Source organism: Vidua macroura, chromosome Z (assembly GCF_024509145.1).
Source record: "Vidua macroura isolate BioBank_ID:100142 chromosome Z, ASM2450914v1, whole genome shotgun sequence".
NCBI classification, from domain to species: Eukaryota; Metazoa; Chordata; class Aves; order Passeriformes; family Viduidae; genus Vidua; species Vidua macroura.
The window spans coordinates 24,153,276-24,180,571 of record NC_071611.1 but is presented as its reverse complement, the minus strand read 5'-3'; the positions used below and the strand labels follow the sequence as shown (position 1 = coordinate 24,180,571).

Below are 27,296 nucleotides of genomic sequence, written 5' to 3'. Positions count from 1 at the left end.
AAAAGGGAAAAAATGAATTATCATGGTCATAGCATAGGTGTTTGAACATTAACCATGTCAAGCACGTTTACTTTGGATGGAGTGTATGTTCCCACTCAAAAGCAAGATGGGAATTTGCAGGGTAGTTGGAAAGGAACAGACCATGGTCTCAGGACATAAGTAGAGTGTCTTATAGACTGAATTTGTTGTTCTTGTGCAGTTCCCCTTAAGAAGTTGTAGATTGCTGAAAGAAAAGGCCATTTAATTGTACAGAGCAGCAAAAGTCATTATCCCAGGGCATTTGACATAATTGTCCTCCCTTCTGTAGGATAGGTATATCTTGTTAGGTTAACAGTTATGCAAAATATAGGAAAGATTATGGTGAAGTATGTAGAATGTGCTTCTCAGACATTCTCATTTTATAACATCTGTGTTTTTCACTGGTTTTTGTCAATTTAGAGCCTCTGCTGTTTTGATATTTAGCAGTCATGGGGATCAGAGAGGGGAGGCAGATGAGGTCACTAAACACCTTAGAGTTTACTGAAAAAAAGAAAGCTGCTCATACTGAATGAAGGAGAATGCATTTCACTTTTGCTTTATTATATTTAATCCTTGTCACAGACTAAGGATCATGTTTGGCATTTGGCCAGTGGAGTGGCTGCAAGATACATCACCAGATGACTGGAAGGTGCTAGATAGCACCCCTTTTTTCTGCTGTTTTGCACTCTTGTTGGCCCAGTTTAGAAGTGTCCAGTATAGATGGGACTATTGTGTAATGTAAATGCCAGCTTCTGGTCCTGTGCTCTGTTGAGGTTGTTTCCCTGTTGTATGTGCAATGACAGCAGTGTTGAGGTGCCTTCCTAGTATGAGCGGTTGACAAACATCATTTTCAAGAATTGTGACTAGTAAGCTTGTATTTGTTATTTCCCTTTGTTACATTTATTATGTTTGACAGAAACAAAATAGTATTCTTTTTTTCTCTAAGTAGCTGCTGTCTTCACTCTGAAACTCTTTGATGAATAGAAAGGGGTTTATCTACTCATAAATACAAACCGTAGTGGGGTCATCAGTAATAGAATGCCTAATGTATGATGGTACTGAGATCCCTTTGAACTTGCAGTGCCCTAGCCGTCTGCAAAAACCCTACCATGCCTTCTTTACTCTTCCTTTACTTTCTTGATCACTGTTGTGATTTCAAAAATTGATGCCAGATCTTGCAGCTGTTGTGCTGCATAGGTGATGAGTTTTAAGAAAACTAGTTGTTATAATGGAAAAATATAGTAGCCTGGTTTTAAAAAGTGAGAAACTTTCTCTTTGAAATAAAGCTCTTAAACAGTATTTATAGTATAGTGTCATGTGCTGTCAAAATTCTAGTTTCATCAAAGAAGCCTCATTTTAGTCAACTGATCATGTGGAAGCTGCTGTGGCCATTTCACTGTGAGAGTGCTTGGGGGTTGAAACAGGTTAGCCAGAGAGGTTCTGGAGTCTCCATGTTTGGGGAGGCTCAGAACTTGGCTGGATGGTGTATAAGCAGCATGATCCAGCTGGGAAGCTGGCTCTGGTGAGTAAAGTTTGAGCCAGATGGTGTCCAAAGATCCTTTCCAAACTAGACTGTTCTGTGAATCTCTGAAATTTCTACTTGCTTGCATTGACATTAAGTCAACATACTTAAATTTGAAGTTCAGTCAGCCTCAATACTGATAAGCATTTGCAAGCCTGTGAAAGAAATCTTAACTCTTTCGACCTAGTAATACTCTATGGTAGATTTTTTTTTTTTTTAAACAAAGAATTAGCATTGTGGGGACTGACAGGTGGTGGAGGGGATTGATAGTTCAGGTGGCATCAGCTTCAGCAAGGCTGGCAGTAAGAAGGCAGCATTATCTGCTTTGTCTGCCTGTACCAGGACTAACATAATGGCTGCATGCCCTCAGAGATCTTGGTGGTCTGCAGTGGTTATTGGTCCATTCTCCTTCTCTTTGCTTTTCTCTTGGTCTCCTCACTATTTTCTAAGGATGATTTTCTCCTGCATGGCTGCTTCCTAACCAGTTTTCGTTGCTGGCTGCCTCCTGGTCCTGCCAACCTCCTTCCATTGCTTCCTGGTGCTTTCCCCTGGCTTTTCCCAGAGTCAACAAATCTCTCTTAAAAAATAAGGAGTACAATTAAACATGACCTGCCTTTGACCTGGATTGTAACAGCAAGCAAAGAGAGAAGTTTTGTGTCCTTCCCCAGTGAATAACTAATCCATCATGATGATGATGAATCATCTGGTTTTCTCCAGTTCATTGCAGTTAAGATGAGAGAAAAAGAATCACATATGCATGTGTCTCTTGTAAGAGTTTGTGGATTTCTTACCCCTCTTGGATTGACATGATTTCCACAGCACAAGTTAGATATTGTCTTGGGAAGTAGTTGCTGGAAGTGGTCTTCTGCCTGTATAGTAGTTTTCTTAGTTACTAAATCTCTTTCAAGCTGGACTAAGTAAATATTACAGGAGCTTTGAACAATCTTCCCTTGATTTAGGATAAAATTTATCCTGAATAGTCTTTTTTAATCCTGGACTGATAAAAGTATGCAATGAACAAAGCACTTCATAGTGTAGTGGCCATGGTTTTGTAATTTTCAATTCCTATCAAAATAATGTGTTTCACTCAGAGTTAAGTAAGAAGGATTTGGTTGTGAAGTAAGAAAGGGTGGACATTTCAGCTTCTTTCTGCTGCTTTGGATTCACTGTACTTCAGAAAATGGTAGAGGAGTTCTGAGCATCTCATTATAAAAGGACATAGATAAATCTGAAAGGATAGAGGGAAGGCTGACAAAAATGATGTATTGCTTGTAGAAAAGGAGACTAAGGGTGGATATAAACAGTCTATAAATATTTGAGAGGTAATAATATGGAGGAGGAGGAGGGATTATTTACAGTGCTTGAGACAGCATAACAAGGAGCAACGGCTTGAAACTAAAAAAGGCAAAATTAAATTGGACACTAGACACTTTTTTCCTAACAAGTACTGCAATTAGCAACAGAGTGACCTGCATAAGGACAAGAGGGTAAGTGAAGCGTAATCAGGAGAGGTGTTTAAGAGTGTGTTAGATTATGATCTTAAGTGATTAATATGGGGATAAACTCTGATCAGTGTTCAGGTTAAAGCAGATGACGGAAATCTCCTACAGCTTTGTCATCTCTTATATGATTCATTTCCTCTAGCCATTGTTTGACTCTTTTAAATAAATCATAATGTTACAGGGTTCTGCATCCCTGATTAGATGTTTCCAGTCAATTCTCCAGTTCTCTTGCAAAGCTTGCAGTTTTCCTACTCCTCTTTTCCAGCAATATTCATCACTGCAGCTTTGCATGCATGCATGTGTGTAGGTGCCTGTGTTTTAACTGAGCTAATGTTTGAGGTGCTGTACATAGCCATTCACTGGCAGTGACTCTTGTCAAAAGACTGGTATTTCGGTTGTATTGGTGAAACCAAGGTAGAACTAACAGCAGTTCTTAAAGTGTCTGAATTAGGAAGTTTTTATTTTTCCTGTCAGACTTTCAGTCCTGTGTGATGCTTCACTGGAAGTGTAAAAACAAACAGAATTATAAACAGATTTGGAAAATCTTCAGAGAAGATTGCTTTTCTTTTTCTGTGCAAGTGGTATTCCGAACATTGTCTAGGGCTGTCTTCAGCAGAGGCAGGGGCTGGGGAGAGGTTTCTGCAGCATGCCAAGGAAGCAAGGGTGCCAGAGACCAGTCATGACCTACCCCGACTCCCTTACTTTGAGAGAGAAAGGCTGCTCAACCCTGAGATGGAGATAAAGCACAGGAAGCTCAGCAGTTACTTCTATCCTTCTTTCACATTTTGGAAGAGTTTTTTTTCTTCCAAAAGGATTTGGAGATTTAGAATTTTTTGGGGCTTTGTTTTTTTGTTATTTTTTTTCATTTTCAAAAATACTTCAGCATAGGGCTTTTTGTGTTTTCAGCATCTTGCTGTCCAAGTTTTTTCACAACATACCACGTGAGGTGTCCAGACATAGATGTATGGTTAGAGCAGGATAGCTGCCGAGTGGAGTTTTCTATGTGTTGGACAGACTTTGCTGTGTACACTGTCCCAGCGCCAGATTTTCTTCCCACCTAAGGTAGCAGGGCTGGTCAGCATATCTGATTGTTCTTTTTGCCTTGGAAGCTCTTCCTCTGTAACACTGACATTTGCATATGTGCATTCAGATTTAGAGAGTTATCTGTGCAAGATTGTGCTTTCCATTTGTTACTATGAACACTGAGATAAGGAATGGAGCAGAAGCAGAAAATGTACTAGGAATTTCTAAGAATTTACTATCCGTGGGCACATTATTCACTATCTGCAGCTAACCTCTTGTTCCTTTCTGTGTCCTTGAAACAGTTATTATAACTTCTCTGAATGTGTGGGGCTCTTTGTTTTAAAGAAAAGATATAAGTGAGGAGTGAAGGAGTACTGCACGCTTCCCTAACTGAGCACTGATTTGATTTCTTGCTTCTCCTTTTGTGTTCCATATGCTTTATTATACCTTGAAGACTGCTTTCATTTGCTTAATTTATCAAATAACTTCCTATTTCAGCCTGTTCCACCATTTTCCATTTACAGTAGATTTGTCACTAAATAACATGAGAATTAAAATGCAGTTTTGAAGGTTTCTTTTGTAGGGATGCTTTTTCATATGCTTCTTCTCATTCTTCTGTTTTACTGAACTTCACTAAACTTTCTTCTGAGGTTGGGTACCTACTAGTCTTAATCAGGGTTGTGAACAGCTCCTTTACTTAAATAACAAACACTGTTCATGCACATGTCTTGGTGTTTTCCTGAAGAGTTTGCAGAGAGTTAGTTAAATACTGACTGTTAGTTAAATACTTACTTTCTTTGCAGTAAGATTGGATGTCTGATTTTTTGTTTCTTAATTTCTGTCTCCAGTCTTTATTTGTACTATTTTATTGCTTAGAGGATAAGCCACTGTTTGGTCATTTGGATGTCGATAGTAATGGACACAACTGAACCTCAGCAGATGCTAAGCCTCTGTAGTTCCAATCACTCTGCATTTGTCAATTATGCATGAACACCATTTATTTAGCGATCAATTTATATTTGCATTGTAGCCAGTTTTGTTGAGTGCAAATGTTGTTGCACCCATGCAACACTGGCAATCATGCACAGAAATTACGCATGTCTCTGTGATTCTTGTTCTCTCACTCAGGTCTGCTGGATGTCTGCAGTGTTTTTTCACTACTCCTGCTTTTAGTTTTTGCGTCACATATTGGGTAGAGTTAAAAAGCCCTCCTGTTATTTCCAGTTGGTCTGTTGTAGAAACTTTTGGGTTTCTGTCATGATAATAGCTTATAACCAAACATGGGCTCCAGCTAATTCCAACCATCGTCCTACTCCCTTTATTATTTTTAGTGTGAGTCATAGTGATTTTAACGTAGTCATATTTCCTCCAAAGTCTCTTATCTCATACACTTGTGAAGCTTTCCCTCCCTTCTAATGTTTTCTTTGATCTCTCATTAATGACTTAAATCCCTTTAGATTTTATCCACATGGAGTTTCTTTCTCCTCCTCTGAATTTGCTTCTTTGCCCCTGCAGGTGTCTGGGCTGTTTTCCATTGTTCAGAAATGTGTTTTTCTTTCCTCATTTCCTATAATTTTTTATTTCTTCCTCTGTTTTTTAAAAATTGTGGTTTTACTTTTGTCTCCATTACTCACTTTAGTAGCATGTTGGATTTGGTAGCATGAACACAAAGAGTTAACTATTTGTAAATTTCCTTCTCAAATCGGATATCTCAAGATATCTCTGAATAATAACATGCATACATAGATATGCACACACAGTAGTCATATTCCCAGCTTTTATACTGAGGTTGAAAATGCTCCTTGTTTCTCATGCCCTTAATTTTCTGAAGCACCAATTTTATTGGTCCTGATCCCGTTAGTTGTCACACATACTGATTACTTCAGATACATAAATAATCTTGTTGTTCCAGTTTAGTGTGGACAAACATATGCTGGAGCATTAAAATAGTGCCTACCACCTTCACAGAGCCAAAGCCATATTCAAACATTTTGAATGTATTTTCTTTACCAAAGCCATTCATATTTTTATCCGCTTAAGATTTGAATATGATCACTATATGTTATAATGACCAAAAATGCAAGAGAAGAAAGAACAAGCATTACCCCTCAGCTCCCAAAAACGATCGAGTACTCTGCTATAGTCAATGACAGAGACATTGAAAGTTGAATTTGCTGCCATAGATATCTTATTGAAGGCCTGGAACTTAAATTAATTGTGGAAATAAAATATTATTTTCTGTAGTTTTTATTTCTACTGCTGTATTAGGAGGATTGTTAAGTGGCATGCTAAATGTTTGCAGCAGATCATTTTTATTAAGTGTACACTAAATGTGAACAAAATGGTCCTTCTCTAGTTCTACTGAAATCAGGCATATTTCAGCTTCTGTTAGCTGGATCTGGACTGGGGCTCTGTGTGGGACTGAGAAACTGACTTTGCCAGGCTGCAGTCTTCTGGATGAAATTGCTCTCTTCTTGGTTTTTTTTTTTTGTTTTTTTTTTGTTTTTTTTTTTTTTTTTTGTTTTTTTTTTGTTTTGTTTTTTTTTTTTTGTTTTTTTTTTTTGTTTTTGTTTGTTTTTGTGTTTTTTGTTTTTTTTTTTTTTTTGGGTTTTTTTTTGTTTTGTTTTTTGTTTTTTTATTTACACAAATCACATTTTCTTTAAAAAATACAGGTTTGTGTGAAGATTAAAATTAAAAAACGTTGAAATTGAAAGGGATTTTGAATTGTATTTGAAACACACATACAGAGTTAGCAAAAACTTCACCCATTATGGAATAATGACTCTACATATGGAAGATGGGAAGAAATGCTCAGTAATTTTTTTCTGGTCCTTGTTTTGCAAAAAGACTTGTAGTATTATAGCTGTATATGGAGATGGTGACATTCCAGTTCCAACATGAACTGAAATCAGCAGGACTGACAACTCATATGCAATATTAGGAAGAAAAAAGAAAAAAACCAACAACTTGGCTGAGGATATGGGAAGTCTGCCTTACTGGAAGTACTTCAGAACTGTCTGGACAGAGTCCTGTACAATGTCTTGTAGGATGACCCTGCTTGAGCAGGGTGGGTGGTCCAGATGACTCCCTGCCATCCCTTCCAACCTGACCCACTCTGTGATTTCTAGTAAATCTTTTAAGACTGAGGAAGTTCCTAAATCTTGAAAGAAAGATGATGTCATGCCAGTGTTTCAAGAAAAGCAAGTGTGGTAGGATACGTGGCTGCAAATCTATCAGCTCAACATCACTTTTTTGAAAATAGTGGAACAATCCACAGCAAAATGAAATATGCAAGAAGGGGAGAAATGCAGCTGTTAAATGATGTTCACACAACATGAATTAACAGAAGTTTATGGGTAAAAATTCTGTCAAGTTGGTAATCTTATATCATTACAAAATTGTTTGGTGAAGTGACATATTGATTCAACCACAAATCCTGCAAGGCATTTGATTTTTGTATCCCCTAGCATCTTGATTAGAAACCTGAACAGACAGAAAATCAGTATTGTTTGTGTTACTTGGTTTTAAGGAAGATGATCCTATTTGTTTGTAGGTCTGAGTGGGGTATTTTAACACAATAGTGTTTCTGGAGGCGTCTCACAGGGACATGCTCTTCGCTGTAATCATCCCACTGGTATCTTGGAAGGAAATCTGGCATCATCACAGGTTGTGCTGGTATGTGATAGAAAAATACATGTACTGGCAAGCACTGCAGAAGACAAAAGTGCACTGCAGGGAGGCTTGGTTAGATGATGGTCACATGCAAGCAAAAGCCGTTTTAACCCATACTGGAAGTGATAAATTAAGAAGTCCATCCCAAAGAAAAACTGTTGCTGCACAGCTGGTGATCCTGGGGGATACTGTGCTGAATGTTAGTGGTTCCTGGAAAGAGGATGAACTGGCACAGTCCTTCTAGGCGAGTATATGGTTGGGGAAGCTGGTGAGATGGCCATGAAACTAGTGCTAGTGTGACTCCTGCCCTGGGAGCATGGTACATACCAGAAAGTGGGCTCAAAATGAATATGGGAAGGGAGGGCATCACTGAACCAAAACCAGTGGAAGGTTAGGAGAGAGGACAAGGTAAGTAGATCTGTTTCCTGTTCATACTGTTCCCTAGGTTTCTCTTTGTAGCTAGTGGTGGGGATTTAGCAATGGTCTGGACCCACACACCTGGACTTTAACTTGGAAGAGCTCAGGCAAGAGACAAAGGAATGATTAAAAGATCAGAGAACATGTACTGGAGTGAAAGTCAGCAGTTTATTTTACATTTTAGTGATCTCCCTAGATAACCTTTATTTCATCTCCAGTATGATTGTTCTGATTGCTTATGTCTTTGCCAGACTATGCCAGCTCCAGTTAAAGTTTGGTGTTGTGAACAGCAGCAGCATTGGGGATACAAAATCCTGTGAATTCACCATAAGGCTCAAGAAGGCTTATAAAAAATAACCTTAGTTCTGAGGTCTCCCAACTTTCCCTGAAATGTGTTGTTTCCTTTGCCTAATGTTTATCCTAGAGTGCTTTTTCTGGCAAGTTTTGTTCTTGTTAAAATCTGTTGTCCCACTTAGAGCTGGTTTAGCCCTTCAGAAGTAGAACTAGGTAAATGCCATTTTGCTCAAAGACCACTCTGGAGTTATTCCTGAAGGGGAGAAAAAAAATAATACTGATTCCTTCCAGGTGAAATTGAGTCCTTGCAGTCAAGTAGCCCTTAAGAAGCATGCCCTGTACCCATACACATTGCTGCCATTATGCCAGGTTCTCACTAATAATGCCAGCTGAACTCAACAGTCCAGCAGCTGCACCTAGCGAGGAATTTTTCATGACACCCATAGTTTTCAGACCCACTGCAGGAAAGCTGCAATGACTGGTTGTTTTGTCTTGCTGTGGTGGGAGGAGGTGAAAAGCAAATGGTAGGAGTTGGCAGGTGATAAGGCATAGTTGTGATAAAGAGGTGGAATAGATTGGTCCTTGTGCACTTCAGTTCAGGGAAGAGGCCAGAAGCCTACAAGAGGCTCAGAATTGGTACACCACACACTTCGGGGTTTGTTTGTTTGTTTGTTTGTTTGTTTGTTTGTTTTAAATGTGTATTCCTGCTTTGAGGAGAATTATGTATATTTCTGGTTAGAGTTGGAGAGGTACTGTGGTGTCAGTAAGATGTTCTGGCTATGCTATATATTCCTAACCTGGAGACACAACTGCTTTTAGCCCTCATGTCTGATATGGCTGGTACTTGATATTTTTCTGTCTCTTAACAGCTATTAGAGCACAGCTCCATACCTAGGGCAGTCTGGGAAGATAATCTGAACAAAAAGGGAAAAGAACCACCAGATTTCATTTTTGAGCTCAACATAGGGCCATAACATTGCAATTGATGGAGGGAGGAAGAGGCAGAGTTTTCTGAAAAGCTTTCCAGTCAAAATAATTGGGAGTGCTACAGATACAGCTTTCAATAGGAGAATGAGAGTAAAAGAGCCTGTACATCTCAGAAACCAGGTTCCAGGACAGGAGTACAAGCACAATCTCCCCTCCTGCTCTGCCAACCTTGCTTGTTGCCTGTGTTTGCTGGCTCACCTTGGTTGCAGAATGGTCTCCACTTCCCCACTGCCTGAGACGCAGCACAGAGTGAAGGCCCAGAGATTTGTAAACTGTGGAGAAACACAGAGAAGGGTTTTATCTTCACAGCAGTGGTTTGAGTAGGTACCTCTTAGCATTTGAATTCAGGGATACTTTTACCTCTTTTACTCCAGGAGTCCAGGGTCTCCTGGTTCAGTCTTCTTTCTTTTAAAGTGAGAAGGCTTTCACTGACAGATTTGAAAGGCATGGTTCTGCGTACCTTGTGCTTCAGCAATTCATACTGTTCACTTTTAGTCCAAAGTAATTACCTGATCCTTAATGTTTCCTTCTATTTGTCATGATGTTAGAAAGGTGTCTCAGATTTTCTGATTCCTGGGAATTTTGTTTATTTAACTACATAGTTCAAAAGCACCAAAACCTCTTTTTTTGTACTACAATTTCCTAAGTCATAATTTCATCAATATGTCTTTGCAGATAGGGATATGAGTTGAGAGTTTTGTACATACAAGAACCTAAAAGAGAGGTTTTAAGATAAAGCACTCTCTGGAGTATATTGATAAATGGGAACTAAGGCAAAGACAAAAGTCAGGATAACAGGGCATTCTCTCTCCTGTTTTCTTGAGTGCCCTGCTTCTCTGTCACCTCCAGTTCTAGTGCCCTTAGGAAGAAGAGGGATGTAGTACATGGACTTGTAGCACAGTGAAGTTCTTAGCTGAAGCAGGTAGTTCTAGGATGCTGATCACTGCCTGGGCTTTTTCTGGGAGCTTTGAGAGTAATGAAGACAAAATCTTGGTTCTTTGCACCTTCACATTAGTATCCATAAAGGACAATCCCTGTGAATGTCATACTAGACCAAATTTGTCTGTCAAGAACCTGTACTGCATTAACCAAAGCTGTGAATGGGGGGGTGAGGTGGTTTGTATTCTGCATAGTGAAGGAACAGTAAATGGACTTCGTGTGAAAGAGCAGGGATCAGCAGGTTACAAAGCTGTGAAAAGAAGATTAAATAGACTCTGGTAAGAAAGAGGAGAAAGAGAAAAGGTGGCACTGTATGGTATCACTATTCAAGGTACAAATAATAAATCAACAGTACATGCTTAGACAGTTTACTGCTGGCTTTTGTATATGCTGTCACAAGTGCTCAAAAGGTCAAAAAAGCTTCCTTAACAAATTTGATAAGATAATGCAGTGAGCTGTAACATCATGAAGTCCTGGGGGCCATAGACCAGAATAGAAGAAATAATTATGCATGGTAATGGGTAATTACAGATAATGGCCTTTTTTGGGGGTGGCAGAAAATTACACAGCCCCACAGCCTTGCCTGAAATGAACATTGTCTAGCACATTAACTTTATATCAAGCTAAAAGTTCAATGCTGGAACCAAAGATAATCCACAACTTCTAATGGGAAGAGAACAGAAATGCTCCTATCAAAGACAGAGCATGTGTGTGGGTTTTGTTCCTTGGGAGGCAGCGTTTCTCAGCAGAAAGTAATAGTACTAGCTTTCTTTGACATCTGAAATAGCTCTGTCATGATTGTCTGGTGGGAGAAACACATTGTACCAGAGTTTCTGATTATGATGTTAGGGAGTGATTTCACACTGGCCTTGTTCAAGGCTACTGTCCAGCCTCAAGATACGAATTGAACTAAACTAATGCATTGCAAGACTTAATATTGCTAAACCAGCTAATAGGAGTGTGTCAATGCTTTATGTACTGAGCAAGGAGAAATTAGCAGATAAAAGATCCTTTTGAGGTATGAAGGCAGGTGTTTCCTGACTGAATAATTTTTTGTGTGTGTTCTAATGGTGTAGCTGTCCCTGCTATGGAGGCTGGGTTGCAGGAAGAATTAAAACTGGTGAAAACAGTCACTGTAAGTTGAAAACTGCAGGAAATGTAAACTTACCAGTAGTTGAGCTTGCTTACTGGGCAGTGCTTACCTGCTTGTTGAGCCACTGTGTTACTTGAGTAATCACAGTTCTGTATTTTCAACAGCAGAGCTATGTATGTGCAGAGTCTCTGTAGGCATAGCAAAAATAAAAACCATGAACTATTGGTTTATATAAGAACACATGCCAGTAAATGGGGGCAGTGAAAATCTCATAATTGCCACAATGCATGTACAAATCCCTTTTCTGAAATGCCCAATCAGATGGAGACTAATCCACTGTAACACAATGTGACTAAATCAAGCCATACTATGGCATGCTCCCAGACATGGAAATGTGGCTCTGCTATCCTGATTTATAAAACAGTTACTGGTGTGCATCTGTTACAAATAAGATGACTAATACCCAGATTTCTGTGTGGTCCAGTAACCATTCCCAGTAGGCACTTTGGTGCTACCACCCTGGTTTACATGCTAAGAAAGTCTAATAGCATGGACTTCATGACATTTGACCTCATATCAAAGGCTTACCCACACATACTTAAATTACCATTGCCAGCACATAATAAGATAAAAAACTGGTCCTTAACAGTACCAGTTGGAATAGAAAATACTCCATGTTTTTATGCAGCCTTCAAATTTCATGAATTTGATATATATATACTTCTCAGTATATAACCTTAAAAACACATCTGCATCTGTGAAAAAGAGATGATGATGGAAATTCCTGTAAATTACCTGGCCTTTCTCTTTCTTCTCCCAAATGATCTATAGACTGGCCTTTGTGTTGATTTTGCCATGCATATCCGTAATTTGTGTAAATCACCATAGCTTTATTGAAGTAAATGGTCTGAGACTGGTTTACATTACCTGAGGACCAGACCAGTGTTTTTTACTGTGCTCTGCTAAGCAAAGGCAGGGGCCCATCATAGGTTACTGAATGTAAAAGACATATATATGTAACTGACCCCTAGTACTCACCTTCTTTAAAAGAAAATACCAGCCACCCTGAAATGAATTACTGGTTAACTACTATTAATATGCCATAGAGTCAGAGAGTCGTCTACAACACTGAAAGATCAATACCAGTATTTATTGTGCATCATATTGATCTTCTATGAAAGAGTGGGCCATATTTCATACTGTGTACATAGTGCAAAAAAAGTAGCATCAGTTCTCTTTGGGACTTGGTAAAGACATAGAAAAGAACTTAAGAGATCCAAGCTGCACGAAGAAGTACTGTTTTCTTTGCTGCAAAAGTGTTGCTCATGGATGGATGGCCCTACATAGTAGACTTGGTGTTCCAAAATCTGAGTGAGAATTTAAACTGCTTTATTTTTTTGTTACTGTTATTCTAATTTCTGTACCTCCTTGTACAGGCTCAGTCCCATTTTTGATCATGTTGTATTTGCAACTTCCAAAATACTAAATTTGTGTGTAATAGCAAGGGAAAGGCCCAGGAGCCCTTCCTACTTTTTCCATCTAGACAGTGAAGACGGCCAAGGCATAAGCCCAGCTCCTGCAGCAGATCTCATATTTTTAAGTGCAGGTGGAGAGGCAGAGTGGAAGCTTGACAGTGAAGCAGAGATTACCTTCTTGAGAGCTTAATTCCTCTCAAAGATTGTACCCTGATATGCAGGTGTTGTAATGCTGCAGGCTCTAAGGCAGGGGAGGACCCTCTTCTTGCCAGGAGAGACATTCAGGTGTGTTGAACTTGGAAGAAGGGAAGAAATCAGCTGAAAGCTGCTTTCTTAACCTTGGTGTTCTCTTCTTGCTGGCAGAAAACAGTCACAGGCTGACAGCCTCCCTTGAGGAGAACACTTACCAGGTTGAGTTGCTGGAGGCATGGCTGTAGGAAGGTTCAGCCAGTAGGTAGGAGTCTACCCCTACAGGTATGGGCCACGGACCAACCAGAGGAACCCCAGCTAGATAGTTACAGATGTTGATTCCTGCAAATCTGTCCTTCCACATTTAGAAGCATGGTGTCTCATGGGATTTAGGGAAAACTAACTCTTCTGGATGTATTTCCTGTGGTGTCACAGGAGTCCTAGTTCTTCAAGGAGCTGGATGTGTCTTTCCCTTCATTTGAGCCTTTGCCTCTCCCATTGCTCCTATTTTTGTTGTTAATCTGCTGGGGCACATTTCTGTAGTGTGGCCCTGCAGCTCTGAATGGTTGTATGCTGGAGATGTTACAAGGACCATGGATTTCATAACTCTGGGTTTTTAAGGGAAAAATGTCCCAGGTTGCTGATGCTTGGGGTTTTATGCATATGGGTGCCTGAGTGGCTGAATGAGCCAGCTCTGCAGACCAGCTTTGGAGATAGTAGCTGATGGTAGTGTAAAGACTTGGAGCATGGAGCAACAGCTGAAAGAAAGTAGAGAGCACTTCTGGTGGGTTTGTAACAGCCCTGAACTCTGAACTACTGGTGGGTGTTGTGCAGCTTCATAAAGGAAAATGTGGGAAAAGTCAAACCTTTTGCACTGCTGGTGCCAAATGATGGTAGCCCAAACCACAGATAGAAGATAGAAAGGGAAAAGAAGGATGAAAAAGCTTTTTTTTTTCCTCCTTCTTAATGCAGCAGAATATTGCCAGTGCTGCTCTTCAGGAGGGAGCTGTAGCACTAACAGCTGCTGGAATGTCACAGAAGCATCAGGAATATCAGGAATGGTTGTGATTTTGGTGGATGGCTATAGGTAGGTTTCTGTTCTAGCCTAGCCCATCTTGTCCCATGTTAGGAAGTGTAGTGCATAAGACCTTTCCAAAAGTTGCAAAAAAACATGTTACTTTCTCCCCCTCTTCCTTTTAGCTGCTGGTACCCAGTGTGACTGATCTCTCCTGTGTATTAGAGAATAAGAATCACAGAATCATACAGATTGGAAAAGACTTGTTAAGGTCATTGAGTCCAGCCTTCAACCCATCACCACCTTGTCAACTTGACCATAGCACTTAGTGTCACATCCAGTCATTCCTTGACACCCTCCAGGAATGGTGATTCCACCACCCCCCTGGGCAGCCCATCCCAATGCTTAACAACCCTTTCGGTAAAGTTCTTTCTGATGTTCAGCCTGAATCTTCATTGGGACAGCTTGAGGCTGTCTCCTGTCATTCTGCCACTTTGTAGCTGGGACAATAGTCCAAACCCCACCTGGCTACAACCTACTTTCAGGTAGTTGCAGAGAGCAATGTGGTCCCCCTGAGCCTCCTTTACTCCAGCCTAAACAACTCCAGTCACTCCTCATAGGACAGGTGTTCCAGAACCTTCCCCTGCTCCATTGCCCTTCTCTGGACATGCTCCAGCACCTCAGTGTCTTTCTTGGAGTGAGGGGCCCAGCTGAATATAGTACTCAAGGTGTGGGCTCACCAGTGCTGAGTAGAGGGGGCAATCCCTGCCCTGCTCCTGCTGGCCACACTATTGCTGGTACAGGCCAGGATGCCATTGGCCTTCTTGGCCACCTGGGCACTGCTGGCTCATGTTCAGCTGCTGTCACCAGCACCCCCAGGGCCTTTTCCTGTGGGCAGCTCTGCAGCCACTCTGCCCCAGCCTGTGGCACTGCCTGGGGTTGTTGTGACCCCAGGGCAGGACCCAGCACTGGGCCTTGTTGAACCTCACACCACTGGCCTTGGCCCATGATCCAGCCTGTCCAGATCCCTCTGCAGAGCCTTCCTGCCCTCCAGCAGTTCAACACTCCTGCCTGACTAAGTGTTGTCTGTGAATTGACTGAGGATAATCTTGATCCCCTCATCCAGATCATGTAGATGTAGAGAGACCTTATCTTCCTGGTGCTAGTATTTTCAGTGGGGAGTAGTTGCCCTTCTAATGATGCACTGTAAATTGGAAGACACTGCAGAGATTTTAGAAGAAATCGGGCATTTGTGCAGCATAATATAGCCTTGTGAGAAGTTCAGCAGATGACTGCCTTGCATGTCTCTGTCATGTGAAATCTGTATCCCAGCAAGGAATGTGTTGGAGAATTTTACTTTTGGCTTCTATTTTGCAACATTTAAAGCAGAGCAATTGGAATGCAGCTTTATTTGAGCGGTAAATTTAGGAAGGGGAGTCAAGCTTGTACTGTGTCTGTGGTCTAAGTTCTGATTTCATCAGATGCAGGCAAAAGGATCTAAGAGTCTTGCCCAGAAGCAGAGTAATAATTTTTAAAATTATAAAAATGAAAGTGTAGAAACTCTGAAAAGTCTTCTGTGGCATTGCAGGTACTTCTGTTTTGTGTGCAAATTTGATAAATACTCCAGATAAACAAGGCCACCTCACATGGTTCTGCAGAAAAATCAGGTGCAGGAGGCATAAAACAGTCTTTGCTAATAAATAGTTCATTGATGTCAACAGAATGGCAGCAAGAACTGAATGGGGCACTGTGTAATTTAGTGACCTGGAAGGAGATGATCCATGATTGCAGAAAGCTGTAAGTATAGCTGAAGAAGTGAAACGCAATTGCATTGTAAATAGCAGTAGTGGGTGAAACATTATTTGATGTGCAGCTAATGCACAGGACTGTGGATGTTGTTATCGTGACTCTGAGAGGCTGGTATGCCACCATATTCCTTCCACAGGTAAGTAACCAAGATGCAGGTACACCAAGAGCAAGATCCAGAACAAACTAGGCCTGCCCGAAATGTCTCTTAGGGCTATTATTTCCTATGTGCTTGTTGCCCATGCTGCTTCATGTCCATACCAGTAGCTCTTGGGAGCTCATGCATGTGCTTTAAACCACATTCTTTTCTTCTCTACAAAACAGTTGGACAGCATAATGGGGAGAAGAGGAATTCCTTACAGAGAACTGGTACAGGGCAGGGTCACAGACCTACAAACTAGAGCCAGAGCTACAGATATGGAGAGATGTGGATGTTTGATTTTTTTTCCATTGTAAATGTATATATAAGATTGTGGCAGCTTTTTGTTGTGTCTGGCTTGGCAGTGTAACTGATACCACATATGAGAGAGAGCTTGAGTGTGCAACAGTACCAACAAGCACCTTCTATTTTTCATGCTTGCAAATATTGCAAGGCCCTGGTTGACACTGGAGTGGGAAATCATGGCTTCTCATTGTCTGAGAAGCATCCCCGTCTTAGGGAAGACAGGGAGGCAGACCTTGCCTGTGGGGAGTGCAGCCAGCTAACCCGTGATCTGGAGGCAGTCCAGAGTGGATGCAGCAAGTCACAAGCAGTACCTTTCTCCCCCATCTCTTTTGCTAGTGGTGGGGGATCTTGTTCTGCGATGTAATTCTCTAGGTATGGGAGCTAAATTTGGATAAGATGGCTCAGCAAGGATTGAGGACCATAGGTAGTGTGTGGGTTTCTGGGACACCTTGGCTGTTCCTGTGCTATTTTGCCCACTACAGCTTCTCTTGCCTTGTGGCTGTTTGCCCTTCCTAGAGGCATGTTCAGAAGATGTCCTCTCACCTTCAAGACACTGGCTGGGAGGAGTAATTCTGTAGCTAGATCCTTTCTGCTTCTAGAGAGTTACAAGAGACTTGGCACACTGTTACAGGTTAAAAAGTATTAGGAGACTGCAAAGTTAGGTGATGTAAATCATTATCCCCATCGATTGATACTGATTGAGGATTCAGAGTATTGTCTTAACCTGCAGTTGGTTTTGTCTGCTGTTCTGCAGTCTGTGGTGTGTGTAGGTGGCAGTCTTGGACTGTGAGTAGTTATTGGTCCATTTGAGTTTCCACTGAACTCTCAGCCATGTTTAGCTTTCAGCTCCTACTTCTTCTTACTTACCACTCTTTGTCCAGCCTTTGGTAGGAGTAGTAGCTCATTAGAAGGTGAAAGATAATGGTCTTTTTTTTCTTTTCCAGAGGGACGGATGCTCATTCAGGACATCCCTTCCATCCCCAGTAGAGGGCACTTGGAGAGCACGTCTGAGTTGGTTGTGGACTCCGCCTACTACAGCAGTTTTTACCAGCCGTCTCTGTATCCTTGTTACAACAACCTGTACAACTACTCCCAGTACCAGATGGCAGTGGCCAGTGAGCCTTCCTCAAGTGAGACAGGGGGTAGAATTGTAGGGTCGGCCATGAAGAACAGCCTTCGAAGTCTCCCAGCGACATACATGCCGAGCCAGTCAGGAAAACAGTGGCAGGTATGATCTCCTCTTTGCTGGTTTCATGGCAGTGCAAACGCCAGGACCCATTTTGAGAAAGTTAGACAAAATGGGTGGTTGCAATGCAGCATAACAAAAGTAATTACATAGTTGGACAGTGATAATGGTATGGATAAATTTCCACAAGCGCAAAGGGCACTAACTTGATTTTATCTTCTGTATTATGTGACAGTAGATTATGAATTGTTTTCCAGAAAAAAAGAGTCCAACTCAACTGCCCAACATAACATCCTGAGAGCCTAAGGTGAAATTTCTGGGAGGCTTTGTTATTCAGAAGCATGGGCTTTTTTCTGTGTTTCACATCCAAGGTGCCGAGGTGACCCGGGAGACCATCCTGTTGTGCAGCGGTTTGGTTGCAGTCAGTTGAATGTGACGTGGCATATTGCTAATTGTGTGTTCTAGCAATTGCAGCTCCAGAGCTTGTGATTTTTACTCTTGCAGTTCAGATTACAGGCAGTACCTGAGAGGTTCAGACCAGAGCTCTGTATACTTTGTTAGGATATAAAGCAAATCAAACCCTCTCACTCTAGGATTTGATAATTGTAGTCTCCAACTCAATACCAGTCAGAAACTGGAAAAAGAGAAAATCTACCAAGATGGGGAATTCTTGGCAAAGTGGGAACATTTCAGTGACTCTGGGAATGTTTGGTTTTGGACTGCCAAGATGCTTTTTCTGTCTGAGACTGAACTGGTAAGGCTGTACCCTCTGTGTCTGTATATGCCTGTGTCCTTTGTGTAAGGATAGGAGAGGGCAGACCTCTTCTGTAGAGAATCAAGACAGGGCAGGCTGCTTCTGCAAAGGCTGTGTTGTGAAACCACTCAACAATGAAATGTCCACCAAAACCTCCTTGTGTAAGTGAACAGATAGGTCATCCTGTTTGCTGACAGGGAGTTTCTCTAGCCAGGTCTCTGGCACAGGGACCAGCTCTGAAAGGGCGTTTTAGTTTCTGATACCGAGGAGCTGAAACTAATGCCAGGGTGATTACAATTACTGTAGCATTTATTACTATTCCACATCCCTTTTTCTGCCATGAGTACTGCTGTATGGGATAAAAAGCTATCTCCCTTCCTTCTGTGGTGCAAGCTCATGCCATGAGAACTTTCTTCTCTCAGTTGATATATGAAGGTATACCTTTCCAGTTGATGGCATCCTGTCTAGCTGATGAATTCAATCACCAGGCCAAGGGGAAAATTAGTCAAGACAAGTTACAGGATTTTGCTGGCAAACCTGTGCATGCTTATCCTCCTCAGAGGAAACACGTAGCTGTTACCTACACAGCAACTTCTGCTGGGCTGCTTGTACTGACTGAATTTATTTTTTACATGTATAGGCTTTCTTAAACCAGACTCCAGTAGAAGTGCATCTTCTTTTCTAACTTGTATTGCTGTTAACTCTTTTGATCAAAGTTTCTGATCTTCGTTTCTATGCCAGAATCACAGCTGGGCAGTGCCTGCTGTAACCAAATTAGGGCAGCTTGCTAAGGTGTGAGCTCACAGGAGGGTTTCTTTTATGGTAGAAGTCACTACTGTGCTCACTGAAAGGTATTCTAGTTCAAGCTGGGCAGACAAGACATCAGGCTTTTCCAGGCTCACTTGGTGAAGGCTCACAGATCCTAGATTAACTTCAACCACACAGGGAGAATTGCATATTTAACTTATGGACACAGACAAAGCCTTGAGCAGCCCAGCTGTCTGCTGTTTCAGAATTTAGGGAGCAAGAGAGAATAGCCAGGGAGGAAACATGTGAGTGTGTGTGGGATGAGATGAGGATTAATGCATCATTGAGCATTGGCAAATAAACTGAATCACTGAATCTTTAATGTAGATTAATGTCAGATTTCATTAGTCTTTGTTCTTTGCAGAGGCTGGCATGCTCGAGTGGATTCATAAAGGTGCAAATATTTTATGTATTTCTCTGTAGGTTTTCCTCATCTATATACAGTCACACCAGAAGCTGTATCCATCATGATTTGATAACTGTAATGAAGATTATTGTTTTGGTTAAGGCTCCTTTGGTCATTTATATTCTGCTGCTCCTTCCAGCTCTAGGGTAGATAATCACAAATGTCTGGTGTTGCACCTGAGGAAGAGACAAGCCTAGGTTGGTAGGAAATGTAGCAGATATGATGGTTACTGTACCTCTCCTTTCCCTCCACTCCTGTGTGGGCATCTGGAGTCTCCCTTGAAGCTCTTGTAATTGCTTATTACAATGGGAATTTGTGTGCATTCCGTCCAATTAACAGTAAAATCAGTTTGCCAACATACTGCATGTCAGAGTGGGTTGGTGTACTTGAAAGCTGGTGCTTCTAAAACTGGTCTCACTGCAATGGGAGAATATGGGGTGATTGCAGCCTTTTCTATCACAGCAAAAGTAAAGCCTTGATTTTCAAAGCTGACAAACTGCTGGCATGTGATCCACAGCACAAGTCTAATCTGGACTCATTGAGAGTCAGTATCATCCCCCCCAAAAATGTTAAAACTTCTGGCTCATTCAGCTAAACCATTAAAATTGGCAAGATGCAGAATGTGTCCCCACCTCGGGACCAGTGGCTGCTTTTTCTTTGGTATTCTGGTAACTCCAGGGATCCTGCTTCTGGGAAAGGTTAAGGCTGGTTTGGATGTTTTGGACACATTTCAGAACTTCCATCTTTCCTTTCCCTTTTCCTTTTCCTTTTCCTTTTCCTTTTCCTTTTCCTTTTCCTTTTCCTTTTGTTCCGTTCTTGGCAAACTAGTATTCTCACTTTCAGAACCTCAGCTTTTTTGTTCTTTCCTTACACCAGTTTAAAGCAAAAATAACTTGTAAGAAACCAAGAAATTTTTACTTACTTTATAATGTGGGATTTACATTTACCATCTGTAAAGTATTTTGTATTGCTGATGTAGGAAATTGTTTTTTAAGGATTTCTTAGTACCAAACTTGGAAAAATTCACTTTTACTAAATCCAGAAGAATGTGGCTGTGACAGGACAGCTAGGAGGTTGAAGAATAGCCACTTGCTGGTAAAAAAAAGATGTCTCTTTTCAACTTCTTCCATCTGCTTCTGCTTTCTGGCCCAGTTTTTCCTCCAAAAAGCCTGTCTGTCTTATAAAAGTTGCAGTCTTCCTCTCCAGAAATCAGTGTAAAATGTGTGTGTAAATATATACACATTGTGCAAGTCACCCAAGACAGTCCTAGTTTTATGTGTAAGCAGTGAATTATATACTGTATTCATACCATACCCTTCACACTACAGATTTATGCTAAAAGTATCCTAATGTTTCTGACAGCTCATGTGTGACATGAATACAATCCATATTTCTTGGAGGAGCTAATCTAAGTGGTTTATTTTCCAATACTGCTGATAGGGCTATATCTCTAGGTGTCACTGCATTTGAGATTCTGATGGTAACATATTGTTTATGGGTCACTGCCTTTGTCTAAAAGAATAAGTTGGAACAGAATAGCAAAGGTTAATTAAGTTTGTCTATCAAGGAGGGACAGATATAGATGTGTCTTATATTTTCTGTGCTAGAATCAAAGTAAGTCAAGGCAGGGCATCATAGACTCATTTTTTCTTTTTTTCTGGAAAACATGCTTAGCTGGTTTTAGGAATGAAACACCTTGGGCAGTATGAGTGCAACAGTAGTTGAGAGGGGTCAGCACGTGAGCAGTAATATTGCAAGGTGGGAGAGTAGCAGCAAACCTGGTTTATAACTGCAGAAACTGAGGCAGGTAACTTGCCAAAGTCACACAGCTCACAGATGACAGAGGGGAGATTACTGATGCCTGAATTTCCATTTCATTGCCCAGTGGCTGCCTTCTTGCCCATGCCAAAAACCAACCTGTGAATTCTGTTGTGTGCAAGCAATGACACAAATGCAGTTTTATGCCCACTAAAATTGACTTTAAGATCAAGACAGAAGGAGAAGCCTATGTTAAGCTTTCAAGTTTCTCTGGTGTTTCCATAATTACTAAGTTTGGTAAGTTTGTTGCTGAGTCAGGGGTGAAATAAAAGGATGTAATCCTGGGTAAAGTGATTTGGCCAAGATCATGTGGCACACCAGTGGCAGAGCTGAAAGATTGCACTTTGATCTCCTGCTTATAAATTTTTGCAGCTCTTGTCACCCTTGTCATCCATGACCTCCTCCTGTTTGTCTTTCTTGGAAACAAGCCCCATAGTTGGGATCAGCTGCAAAATGTGAAGATAACACTGGCAGGCTCACAAAGAGATTATTGTCTGGCAGCTTCTGCAAATAAAAGAATTACACAGGTGATATTTTGGCTAAACAAATATCTAGGAAGGGCAGAATCATTCTCTAACCTCTGAGGCATCTAGGTGCTTGCTTTGACACCTTCCTGTTTCTGGTTTGGCCACCTTCTCTCCTCAGCTCTTTTTCCATGAAGAAGATATGTAGAGGTTGTGCAGATGCTGCCAGAAGCTTGGGAGGAGGCACTGGGCTTGATGTGCTCTTCCACCAGCTGTTGAGAAAGGCTTTTTACAGGAATAGTCTGATGCAAGAGCATTTTCCTTATGTTTTCCCTGGATTTTGCTATGTATGCTGTCGTATGCTGTCACTGTTGAACATAGCTGGAGGGCTGCACTGACCATTTTGCTCAGTTTTGTTTCTGACTTATCTCTGCAAAGGCAAACTGTAGCTGCCTCTCAGTTCCTCACAGTGGCTTTTCAATGTACAGGGAAAGAATTTCCAATTCACTCGTGGCCTTCCAATCAGGCCATATTTATTTGTTCATGAATTCTAAGCATCTCAACATTGCTTGCAGTACATCTTTTAAAACATTACTGAGTGTGTGCTGTGTTGTACAATTTAGGGGAACCTGTAAATGTTGCATAGGCCAGCTGCTGCTCTGATGATATGTGTCTCCCCCTAAAGTCTGTGAGGTACTTGGTGAATCCTGCAGGTGGAGCAGAGCACAAGCACTGTGTGGCTGGAAGGGAAGCAACTTAGGAGCTCAAAATGCCCTCTGCAAAGACTAATGCATGCCTTTGCCTTCCATAGCTCTTGCTCACCTAAAATATGCCTTGTTCTCTTGGCAAGTAGCCTACAAACCAGAGTGATTTGTCGGACTGTTCCAACTCATGCTATCTCAGCTTTGTTGTAGGGGTAGAAGAGGCAAGGGAGGCAGGAGACACCAGAAGGCCATGTATTATCCTCATGTGATCCGTGCATGACCCCAGCATTCCCCCTGGACAGACCTAGCACAGGATCCCAAACCTGGTACCTGACTATAGCATTTGGAAAGCTGAACTGCCAAGGCTGAAAATAATCTGAATATTCAAGGGCCTCCCCAAGGCTGTCTTGATCTCCCTTTTTGAAACCCAAAAACCTGCAAGGATTCCACAGAGCTGCAGGAGTTAAACAGACCAAATGTCCCTTCTCATGAGGTAGTGGTCTTCTAAGTCCCCTTTTTAATGCAGCGCTAAGGTCAAGAATTTTTACAACTGGTTGGTTTTTTATTGTTACTGTAAAATAGGATTGCTAAGCACTATAAAAAGGAAACCTTATGGTTCAGACTTACTGTGCTGTAGATTCTAAATAGTTTAATAAAGGAAAACCAAAAGCTTTTGGATTTTCTTCAATGGTTAATACACAGCATATTCTTTGCAGAGCCAAGCCTCTGGCTTTCGGTCGAACTGTGGTTCATAGACAGGGTATGGGTAATAAGATTATAAAACATGTCTCTTGCTAGCCAGCTACCACACACTAATAATAATAGTAGTAATAATTTATTGCATCTAGGGATTTTAGGTGAATTGTTTTTTAAGGAATGGAGAAAACCCCATTTTAAACCTAAACCTAAACCCTGTTCCAACCTATTCTAAAAACAGTCGTGAAAGGAGGTGGATCACTGCATCCACTCTACAGGGAGGGGAAATGTGTGCATGATCGAGTTAGTGCTGGGGAGTGATCCCTCCATTTTGCTACAGCTGAAATAATTTGTCTCTTGTAGGCAGCCTTTTCTTGGTTGTATGTGTGCACACATGGCCTTGCACAAGGGAGATGTGGAGATGTGAGGTCTGTGGATGCTGTCCTGCTCCACCAAGGGATGGAAAACTATATGCAACACAGCAGACAGAGAATAGTTGGCTAACTTTTTTTTTCCTGGTACTTCCAGGACTGTTGAGCTTTGCAGATGTGCAGATTAAAAATGTCTTTTGCACTGCACTTTTGGGCAATTTGTATTGCACAGAGGCAATGTTTTGTTGGGGGAGTCTTTTTTCCAAAAAGGAGTGGGCCCTTTGTCAGAAGAGGAGAAGCAATGTCAGTGGTTGAATTCAGACTTCCTCAGGATGGCTCATTAAATTTTTGAAGGGCAATTTACTATTTACTCTGGATGAAACTTCAGTGTGTGTTGATCTTTTCTGCGTGTGAAGGTAGAAAAACAAAAAGTATTGCTTTAATTTATAGGCGAGAAACTCTTAACTTTCACAGGCTAAAAGCAAGTCCCTCAATACATGTGCAAGTATATGCAACTATGCTGCTGTCAGAAATCAGGCAGAAGTGCACTTTGCTTCCTATGAACAGCCACCATTCTCTCTCTGCACCTAATCGCACTGAAAACATGCCTCAGAGAGCACCAACAGGATTTTATGTGGCTTGGGCCACATTATTTGCAGCTAGGCATATGAAAATGAATATGGAATTCTTACAGGGAATTCCCCTTGGAAAACAAGGGGTGACTGCATTGTGGAGTGATTCTGGGAGGTGCTGGTGGCTCCTCCTGCCAGGACCAGACCCTGTAGGTGTACTGGCATGGGGCAGCCGTGTGGGACAGCAGGTGCATGCCCAGTCTCCCCTGCTCCCTGGCTCTGATAAGCTTTGTGGACTGGGAAGGGCTGAGGGGCGGGGCTCCAGGGACCCAAGGGAGCCACAATGGAGTGGGCAGAGCAGAGGTGGGACATAGCTGAAAAGGCTGTCAGGCGTGTCTGCTTGCAGACATTGTGTAGTGGCATAGCTGGATGTGAATTATTGTTGGCACAGCTACTATCATAACTGGTACAAAACTCTTGACAGTTTGTCTCTGCCCAGATGCTTTCCGTCTTTCAGTCATTCACTTCCCAGCATACTTAGAGAAACCAGCAAGTCTTATCTTTCCCGTTGAGATGGTTAATCTTGTTTTGGCATCATTTTTGGAGTGCAGAGGCCATGTTGCATTGCAGGGCTTTGTAACAAATAATAGTAAGTTGTTAGTTCTTTAATAAAACACAAATTTAAGAAAGCATTACCACTTCTTTGAGGAGATCAGTTTGGATGATATCAGGGCATTGGAGTAGGATAAACTTTGATTTGTGAGTGTTGCCACTTTGCTGCAATCTGTGGAAGGGAAAAGGGATATCCGATTGATGTTGTGCTGACACGGCAGACCTGCTGGCTGGTGTCCAGTTGTGGCTTCACAAACAGCTTCTTGTGTAGTCTAAACACAACTTGCTTTTTTTCAGTAACTCAGGAAAATATTTTTCCCATCTTATGGTATTGTAAGAAAAACAGTGTGCTGTTTGGGTGTGTCACTGCTCCACACCATGGAGCATATCCTGTGAGAGTCGGTCGATAGGACTGTCCTCCTTAGCCACCGAGTAAGTCCCTGGCAGAGCAGTTACCAGCAGTCTGACTTGGGTTATTCTTTGGGGAGGTGTAGAAGCTGGATGGACACTTCACCTCTGACGCTGGCCAGGTGTATACACTTGAATGTGCCATAAGCTGGGGACTTGGCAGGAAGCTGCTTGCAGTGAAGAGTACTTGTTTGTGTGCCAGATGCATCTCCATCCACAGTAAGGTAAAACGGCCATAGGTCTGCTGCTGCTGCTGCTGCTGCTGCTGCTGCTGCTGGGTCACATCTCACATCACACCTCCTGTAGCTGGTCAATGTGGGCAGACTGTGAAACCACCAAATCAAAAACCCAATGCCATCATGTCAGAATTTTACTTCCCATGCACCCACTGTGACCTCCTTCAAAGCCATGGAGGGGTAGGGAGGAGGGATAGCAGGGTACCCCCATGGCACTGGGGCTTTGCTTTCACAAGCTGCTGTTGCATTTCTCTCTCCTGACAGGTGAAGGGCATGGAGAGACACCACGCCGTCAGCTCCCAGTACCGCGTGTGTTCCTACTACCCACCTGCTTCCTACCTGGGACAGGGGGTTGGCACTCCCGTGTGCCTCCCCCAAATTCTGACCTCGGAGGACATCCCCTCCTCCTCAGAGTCAAAAGCAAGAGGTGAGTGCGCCCACTGGGGTGCGTGGCACCAGCTGGCCTTGGACCTGCACTCAGGAGGTGTGTGTTGCTGCTGGGAAGGAAGCTAAGCATCATCGAGCAGCTGTTTTAAAGATAGTGGCTGACTTCTGGAAGGCTTGTAATGTGGTGGCAAAGTAAGGCTGATGATGTACAGTCATGCAGTCTTGCACTTTAGAAGCCTCATTGTTCAGGAGTCCAATCAGTTGTACTTTCTGTACTTATGTATGTCTCTTAAGTTGTACAGCACTTGAGGTGCTGTCTTTGGTGCTTATCACCTGGCTTCCTCACAGGAGTAAATAAGAATCTCTGCTCCAACCTCAGAATTACCTTTCTTCTCAGAAATGCTGTGATTTTTTTTCACAGGCCTCCCACTGAGCCTTTGCCATCCTTTCTGAGCCACATGTGGCAACTACTTCTGCATCCCAACCATATAATGAAGCCCTTTGCAGACTTTTTCTGTTGTTTTTTTTTTTTTTTTTCAAACTCATCATACCATGTTACTTCGTTTAAAACTACTGCAGATAAATCTTTCTTTCCATATTGTGTTTCAGGCTCTCCTAAGGATTACTGTAATCCGCAGTAATTTCCAGCGCTGGTGAATTTACCCTGTGGTTTTGACAGTGTTTCTCGTGCTTCCTTGTTCCCTTACTCCTGTAGCAGACAGTGCTAACACAGGTGTTAACATGGCTCTGCTGGAGTAATCCAACTCCACTGAGCTGCCTCTCCATCACTGAATCAGGTCAGTAACTGATGCTGGAGAAATAAGAGAAACAGAGAACAAAATCTTGACACACTCCAGCATTCACAGGTATCCTGAGCCAAGATAATAAGCTTTTCACACATTTTATTTCTCTGTAACACTTAGTGAACTTGGCAGCTTAATTTTGTATGGTCTGTGGGAAGTATTTTTTTTCATTCACTTTACACCTGCCAAGTTTTAGTGGGCTGTTTTTCGTTTTTTTATTTCACTGAGTCATAGCACTGATAACAGCACCCATCCTCATTTGCTTCTCTTCCCTTCTACATTGAAATTAGTCTTCTCCTCTTCCTGTCTGGTGGAGGATGTATGTGGTGTAGGTTCCATAATTGTTCTCATTCATGGTCTTTCTGTGTCTGAAGTCCTGGTGTCTGTTTCAGTTGTGTCCAGTGGTTCTGTCATGACAGAACCTTAAGGATTCAAGTGATGTTTTGGAAGGTGAAGAGTGTATAAAGTCATACCTGTGGCTTGTATAAGTCAGCACTGAGCCCTTGTATTCACTAACTTCAGAATAATTTCTGTTGAAGAGGTAGCTGTTCTTTCATAGTGGCTGTTTCTCAAAGTCTTCCAACTAACTGTGGCATGTTAGATAGAGGAAGAAGCAACATATGGTGTGATGAAACCTTAGACTTTTCCTCCTTCTCCAGTAGTTTTAAATGGCTT

General features: G+C 41.8%; 1 protein-coding gene across 1 annotated transcript in view; it reads left to right on the top strand.

Annotated features, from left to right (window-relative positions):
- The window catches only part of DMRT1 (doublesex and mab-3 related transcription factor 1), a 57,810-nt gene that overhangs the window by 6,422 nt on the left and 24,092 nt on the right, over positions 1-27,296 (top strand). Inside the window, exons 3-4 of the mRNA XM_054004212.1 lie at positions 17,342-17,625; positions 25,696-25,858. Coding sequence (XP_053860187.1) covers positions 17,342-17,625; positions 25,696-25,858 — 447 coding nt within the window. The remainder of the gene's footprint in view (positions 1-17,341; positions 17,626-25,695; positions 25,859-27,296) is intronic.